Here is a 7,502-nt window from a genome sequence, read left to right on the forward strand (position 1 = left end):
TATTGTGATATGTGAACAAACTGGAAACCACGTAGGCGAAATATGAGGTATGTGTGTTCATCCCACCTCCTTTGTGGCTTTTTAAACTTTGAAAAATTACTAGTTATTGTTAAAATACTGTGATTTCCAGTACATTATCCACATATATATTTAAAACATAAAAATATGTAAATGGATTTTCCATTATTCCTAAATGATATTATTTTTCAGTTTGGGGACCGATTGCCTTGTCTGACCCTTATTGTTTAATATTTTGTCTTTTAGTAGCACTGTTTAAAATACTAGGAATTGGTTTCCAGACTGCACCTTTTTATTAAGTTATGTTCAGTATATATGAGTAGTAATTTATGTAGATCACATGACAGTAAAATTCTTGGTTCCTTGAAGTTTTAAAATTTTCCCAGAATTGTTCTACTCTAGGAAGGAGGATTGTGGAGAATCTCCTTGACTATCGTGTCATCTTTCAAAAAATCATTGTGATTTTTCATCCTTGCTTTTTGTTACTTATTAAGTGGGATTTATGTATACAGGCTGTATGTAGTATAAAGAATTGGATAGCCTCAGCTATCCAGCAGTCAGCCAAGGCAAAATGAAGTTCTAAACCAAGTTTCTCAATCACAATCATCCTAAGAGTTTATTGTATTTTAATATTTGCCTAATATGTTGTTCTGTTAGCAAGCCTAAAGGTAGTAAGAGAAATATAGAATAACCTAAGCATTAATAACCATAGCCCCTAAGGAAACCTGAGACTGAAACAGATTTTAGCCTTAGCATATACATTCTTTATTTATCACAATACAGAATGTAAAAATGGGAACTGTTGCAAAGGATGCGAAATGGAACCAAATTGTTGTTTCACCTAAACTAGGTGATAAAATGATTTAATTAACTAGTCTGGTGAGGTGAAATTCAATCAGATATTTTGTGAATAAGCTATTTTCTTACTAATACTTCCAACACCTTGTAAATTAACCTTATCTCTTAATAGGTTGTGACGGACTCAGTGGCATTTATTAACATTTCATGTACCCCGATTTCTCCCATGCTAAATTTGCAAAATGCTTTCCTCCGTTCCTTATTTTTTAAATTTTATTTCTTAATTTTCCTGCAATGTGAAAATATTTATCAGCAGCCACACCTTGGTTTAACAACCATCTCTTCCTTAGTGTGGTAAATGATATATATTCCAAATGCCGTTTGCATTTATGTAATAGTGATTACTCTGCAGGCTCCCAAAGTACTTTAGAATCTAAATTCTTATTTTACTTACTTCAGCATAAGTGCAGACAAACTTCAGTGACTTCAGGTGGATGATTCTAGCTTTACACTGGCATAAAAGAGATCAGAATCAGCTCTATGCAATCTGTGAGGTGAAGTCTGACTCCCATTCTGTGTGCAGCTTTTGGAAGGTGAAGTGCAGAATAACTAGTCTAGGTGAAACAGAAGTAGCATACAATAGAGGAAGAACATAGCTGGAAGTCAGGCTAGTATGTGTTTACCAAACCAGATGAAAGAAATCCATACCCATTGCAAAAAATCTTTATGGCTGAGTAGTAGTCAGAAACGTAGTTTTATATCTCATCTGGAAGGTGGCACCTCCAGCAAAACATTAAGCCTTTAACACAATGATAGACCATTGATTCAGTACTGACCAAAGGGTTTATTTTTTTACTTCTGAATTTCCGGAGCATTCGGGGGTTTTCTGTTGGTTCGTTAGTTGGTTGCTTTTCTTAATAGCTGCAGAATTCTTGTAAGTTTTTTTTAACTGTTGATTACTCATGTATCTTCATAAGTAACTCCAGTTTAACTGAGTTTCATAACTGGGACTATCATTAGATTTTGGTGAGAATTTACATGTTAGTGTATGAATCCCTTCATCGCTCCTCATCAAAGTTGCTGGAAAATATTAGGGTCATAATCAGGTGCTGCTGGGAAATGTGGGGCAGGGGATGCATGCTCATTTGTACAGTCTTACATTGGTTTGTGTCAAACCGAACAAGATGCAAGTAAGATAATAAGATGCTGTTAGTAGAGTTTGATGCGAAAATTTCAGTGGCAGCCACTTATGGTAAATAACTAATCGTGGTTTTGTTTTTAACATGCTTGTTTAATGGTTTTGTCCAAAGCATCTGTAAAGCAGCTTTTTGCCACCTCAAAACTGTGACTCATGAAGCAGTCACAAGGCGTTCATCTTTCCCTTCATTTTGGACATGTTTTACTTCCTGTTTGTCAGTGCCCCTGTGGCAATGTGATAGCTTCAAGTCTACAATATTGTTTTGTTCCAGCCATTTTGGAGTACTCAAGGGTAATATGGTTTATATTTCCTCTAGGGTCTGTGTGTGTCACTTTAGTGATGTTCCCAACCTCCAATAGCCTAAGGTATAGAGTCTTGGAGGAAGATTCAAACTGGATATCTGCAGGCTGCCTCTAGTCATTTCTTTTAAGTTATCTTCCAGATTGCCTTTAATATGAAACCTTTTCAGCTAAAATGTGTTTGAATTGCTCTTGTATAGACCTGTATATTTTATAAATTATGCTCATTGTGACTTTTCAGTAAAGACTAATTTTAGTGCATTATGAATTTTATTAATAGATGCAATAATTCACCATCATTCTAATTGCTGGCCTTAAAAAATGTATTAGTTTTAGTTTAAAGTGTGTATTGAATATAAAACACAATGATGAAGTTATACAGGTCTAACATGATTAAAATATATATAACATTCACTAACAAAGGGACTTTGATTTTTCTTTCTTTTTGTCATTTTCAGAATCCAGATACATTTGAAAAACTTAAAATAAATGAGCATTCTTCTAATTGAAGCTTTTTATGGTGGTTCCCACAAGCAGCTAGTGGATCTTCTGCAGGAGGAGGTAGAAGAATGTGTCCTCTACACATTGCCAGCAAAGAAATGGCACTGGAGAGCACGGACTGCTGCCCTCTATTTCATGCAAACCGTGCCAGCTAATGCTAATTACAGGTAAAGTGAGTTTTGACTAACCTTAGAGGTCAGAATAGAAAAGGGTCTTCAACGACAGTTGTAAAACTAAATTTTCCAAAATATGCACACATGGAGATGAACACTGAAATTAGATATTGATCTACTAGCTTTTCATACTTGAGTTTGTATGAAAAACTTCTAGCATCATTTAAAAAAAATACAGGTCCTATATTTCTAGTACTGTGAAGTCTCCATCTAATATGGGCTAATATAGGTGTAACAGGATGGCGTGTCCCTTTAAGATAGACCAGCCAGTCTTGTCAAGAAAGCTGGGAGTCATTTGGATAAGAAGGGAATGGTGCAGCGTGTCCAATGAGGTTTAAGGAGACCATTGCTTGGGAAGGCTTGCACAGTCAGGGGTGGTGCAGTAGGGGATGCGTGCGCAGCATGGTAGGGAGGGAGTACTATCAGTGTAGTGGGAGGCCTGCATGGCATGTGATACCCAGCCACCCTGGAGTTGGACAGACCTGTTCTAATGTATTGCTAAGTGTGAGTGTGTGTGTGTTACCTTTTAAACTTACCAAGTGAATTCAGAGCTGAGAGAAGGATATAGATCAATTGAGACTGAAGTGCTTTTTTTTTCATAGATCACTTACAGCAATGGTTTTCTGTTCTTTGATCCCAGGGACCATCCTCAGCATTCGTACATAGCTCAGCAACCTGTCTGTCCTTACCTCATAGCCCAGAGGCCACCACCTTCTCCTAGGCTCGTTCCACAGACAGTGGGAACCAGCTAACCTCTGGTCTCCATGCAGCCCCCCTACCCTGCAGTTCCACCTGCTGCACCACAGCTAACCTCTCTCCAATGCATTAACAGCCTGACAGCCTACCTTCCCTTGCAATCTTCTTATAGAACTAGCTCCAGAATGGAAGTGACATTGACACATCACTGTACTTGGGCTACTTAGCTCTGCTTCAGCCAAGATTTTGTTGACCTGTCCATCTGTCTACCTAACTGATGCTTCCAGTTATGTAGATGAAAAACAGCTTGACATCTCAATGTGACACTGCCTGGAATCATAGAAATATGTGGCTGTCAGCTGATCCTTCCACCTTTATCCACCCTGGTGGCTTATCCCTCGGACTGGCTAAGAAACACCAAGGTAGAACATAGCTAAAACACCCTCCATATTCCAGAGGGTACTGTGTACTGTGCTATAACTTGAATAATCTGAATGCCCTGGACAAGTTGACCTAAGTAGATGTGAGGGTAGTTCAGTCTTGGTGACTGTTTAGTTCTTGAACTCTAATGTGACTACAAACTTGGAAGTCAGTTGTGTATGTGGATGTTGGCAGTGTCTATAAGTTAGAGCCTAGACTGAGCCCTCATCCAAGCAGTCAATAGACAATGAACGCTTTCAACCACTATCTTAAAACCAGCCCATCATCTAACATCCCAGATGAGTTAAAGTACTGTAGGGTGAATCTATCAGCAGTAATATACCGAATGCTGCAGTTTACATTTCAGTCTATCCAAACTAGAGAACATCATTGAGTCAGCAGTGGAGTGGGCATTTCACTACCATTACTTAATATACTTAACATATTTACTTCTATACAACACACAACTTTCCCCCCAAAATCAGAACCTCCAGAATTGGAGGGTGTGTCTTAAATGGGAAAACTGATTTTTTCTGTTCTAGGGCAGAAAAATGGTAGAACAGGGAGGGTATTCTCTCTGTAGAGTAGGGAGATACTACTGCGAGATGGCTGCCATACTTGTCCTTCTGCCAGCCTTAGAGAGGAAAGGGACAGGGTTCACCCTTCAGGGTGGGAGCTAGTGTCAACTTTCTCGCAGCCACATTGGCTACAGTTAGGTTCCCTTCAGTCAGCATTCAGCTGTGACTAGAAAAAATCTTTTTTCCTTTCATTCTGCCTTCCCCAGATAAAGTGCAGGTCTTATTTGGGTGTGTGCAGTGTGTGAGAAAATACAGTATAGGGAAAAGTCCTGATGCCACCTTGGAATGTGCTATCAGGGACCCTTTTACCTATATCAAATAACATTAATTTCAGCAGGGACCCTGTGGAAACAGAGGGAAATATGGTAGCAGATCTCAATTGATAATTAGGTCTAATATTTGCTACTTCAAATTATAGCAGATAAAGGTAGTGCGCGCAGATGGAGATGAAAATGATTTTTTAAGCATGGAACTTGTGCTTCAGAAGGTCACGTGGCATGATTTGCAGTGCATTCAGATTTGTTGTGACATAATATGTAACCTAACACAACAGTTCAGCAACGATTTGAATATGAAAAACATTAATGTATAAAAAAAATACCTTTTCCATGTCTGCTGTTGCTTTTCATTTCAAATAAGTTGCTATCCTAAACCAAATTCCTGTAACTAATTTTTTTCTTCTCTCTTGCCTGAGGCATTTGAGTGTGGGTTATGCATTATTTTCCCTTTGCAACAATTTTATTTTGGAGGAGTATATATGACAAACTGTTATGTAAATTTCTCCTGCATCACAACTGCGTCCTCCAACGCATCACAATGTTATCTATGTTCCTTCAAGGTCAGCAGCCCAAGCTGTCCAGCACTAACTGTATTAAACTAATCAGACATCACTCACAGACATACACCTCATTAGTTTAACTTACAGTTACATTGACCCAAGATAACTTAACTCCAATTTGTCAAGTAACCTACGTCTTAAGAAAAAATACCAGCAGCTTGAAAACTCGCTCAAAGTTAACAAACTTGCAATCTGTCGTAGGCTTATGTGCAAATATAACCTTTACTGACAACAAATAAATTTGAACCAACCAATAGAGCATGTTGAAGAAGGGAAAGCATTTTCTCTGGTGTTGCTGTTTGTGTTTGATCATACAGAATCAAAGAGTCAAAGTTCACAAAGATACAGTGTTAAAAAGGGTATATATTTTATCCTTTTATGTAAGATAAAATGGTTAGGGATGCATACTGATGTGACTGGTGGAAAGAAACCTGATTAGAGTGACTTTCTGCTTTACTTGAATGTATTATTATGTTCACTTTTCAATTGAATGTTTCAGGTATTGTTACATTAAATGAAAGTGTAAATGTATTAGTAGTGCCAATCTAATGAGGTTGGCACTACTTTCTCCTACTGGGCAATGGCACAGATTAAAATTAACATTGATCTTTTACCTCTAGTTTGCTGGCTACTATGTAAACAACCATTTCAGATTTGCTTCCCATGTTGTGGCAACTTGTTAAGACTGAATTCTCATAGTATAACTTAAAGAAATATGCATTTAGAGCTACATCTTTACATTTCTTATTTCTGGAGAGGTTATGGTAAACATGATATTTGTGCATGTTGCTTGTGACTTACTCCAGGATTAGGAATTACGTTACTTTAGATCTCTTTAAGTAGAGATCAAATAACATTTCATAAATATTTTGTTACAGTGTATTTTTGATGAAGCAGGAATGTTGCAAGTATTTCAAATGCAGAAGTGCATTTTAACTGAGCATTCACTTTTTTTGTCTTTCAAGATGCATCTTCTTTTCAAAATGTTTGTTTAAAATAGGACTAATAATATAAATTACAATATTGATGAAAACCTAATATATGGTCCTGAAAATAAAACTTGTGTAGTTCATCATGGAAGGAAGCAGGCCAGCTAGTGCTCAGATAATGTTAAATAAAAACAGTAAAAATTTAAAGAGTTTTTTTTTTTCAGCAGAGCGTGACATGAGCCCAAGAATCTGAGATGTTCATATTCGGAAGCTCTGTTGTGACCAGTCATTTTCATCAGTGACAGGTTGCTCATACTTTGTTATTAGACAACAGACATGTAGCCTCTTGAGGAAGTTTTAAAAGCTGGATCAGATACAGGCAGTGAAGACAGCTTTGCTTTTCATAAAAGAAATTGTAAATTATGTAGCCCTAAGACTTGGTAGGTATGTTTATCTTGCGTTTCTAGACAAAAACTGTGGGAATTACCTAGAAATAAAAAAAATAATTGTGCAGAGAGGATCAAGGAGATAATGCCTTTGGCTGCTTGCAGACATTAAAAAAACAAAACAATACAAAATGCGCTTTACTGGAAGAAGCAGTACATTACTTCAACCTGGCTCTGCAGCTGCTGAATAGATTGGGTGCTTCAGCGAGGCTTTTTGACACTTTTTTCTAAAGCTGATTTAATCATCTATCAGATAAAAGCACCAAAAAAGCCCCACTAAAGTGTCTGATCTATACAAATATCAGGTGAGTCAGGTCCAACTAAGTTACTGCCTTTTCTGGGCACGTGCAATGCCCAAGCTGAAAGTAAAGCCCTGTTGGTTTGTTTGGTTTTTTTATTTTTAATTTAATTTTTTCACATCTGCAAGCCGCCTTTGTTTTTCAAAGAGGGGGCACAGCAAACATGCATTCTGGATACTTTCAAACTTTTTACCTTCAACAAAGAGTATGGTTTTATACCAAGGACAGAAAAAGCAGGCAATTCTGTAGGACCTGTTTAAATCCCACAATCTATAGTTAAATTTGCTTAAATCTGCATGTGCCTGCATA

At 37.4% G+C, this 7,502-nt stretch overlaps 1 protein-coding gene across 2 annotated transcripts in view; it reads left to right on the plus strand.

Moving 5' to 3' along the window:
• Positions 1-7,502, plus strand: part of GTDC1 (glycosyltransferase like domain containing 1) — a 414,716-nt gene that overhangs the window by 128,711 nt on the left and 278,503 nt on the right. For both annotated transcript variants that reach the window (XM_019522456.1, XM_019522457.1), the window contains exon 4: positions 2,772-2,981. In XM_019522456.1, coding sequence (XP_019378001.1) covers positions 2,803-2,981 — 179 coding nt within the window. In that variant the 5' untranslated portion in view covers positions 2,772-2,802. The remainder of the gene's footprint in view (positions 1-2,771; positions 2,982-7,502) is intronic.

This window comes from Gavialis gangeticus, unplaced genomic scaffold (assembly GCF_001723915.1).
Source record: "Gavialis gangeticus isolate Ggan-Ray unplaced genomic scaffold, GavGan_comp1, whole genome shotgun sequence".
In the NCBI taxonomy this organism is placed as follows: Eukaryota; Metazoa; Chordata; order Crocodylia; family Gavialidae; genus Gavialis; species Gavialis gangeticus.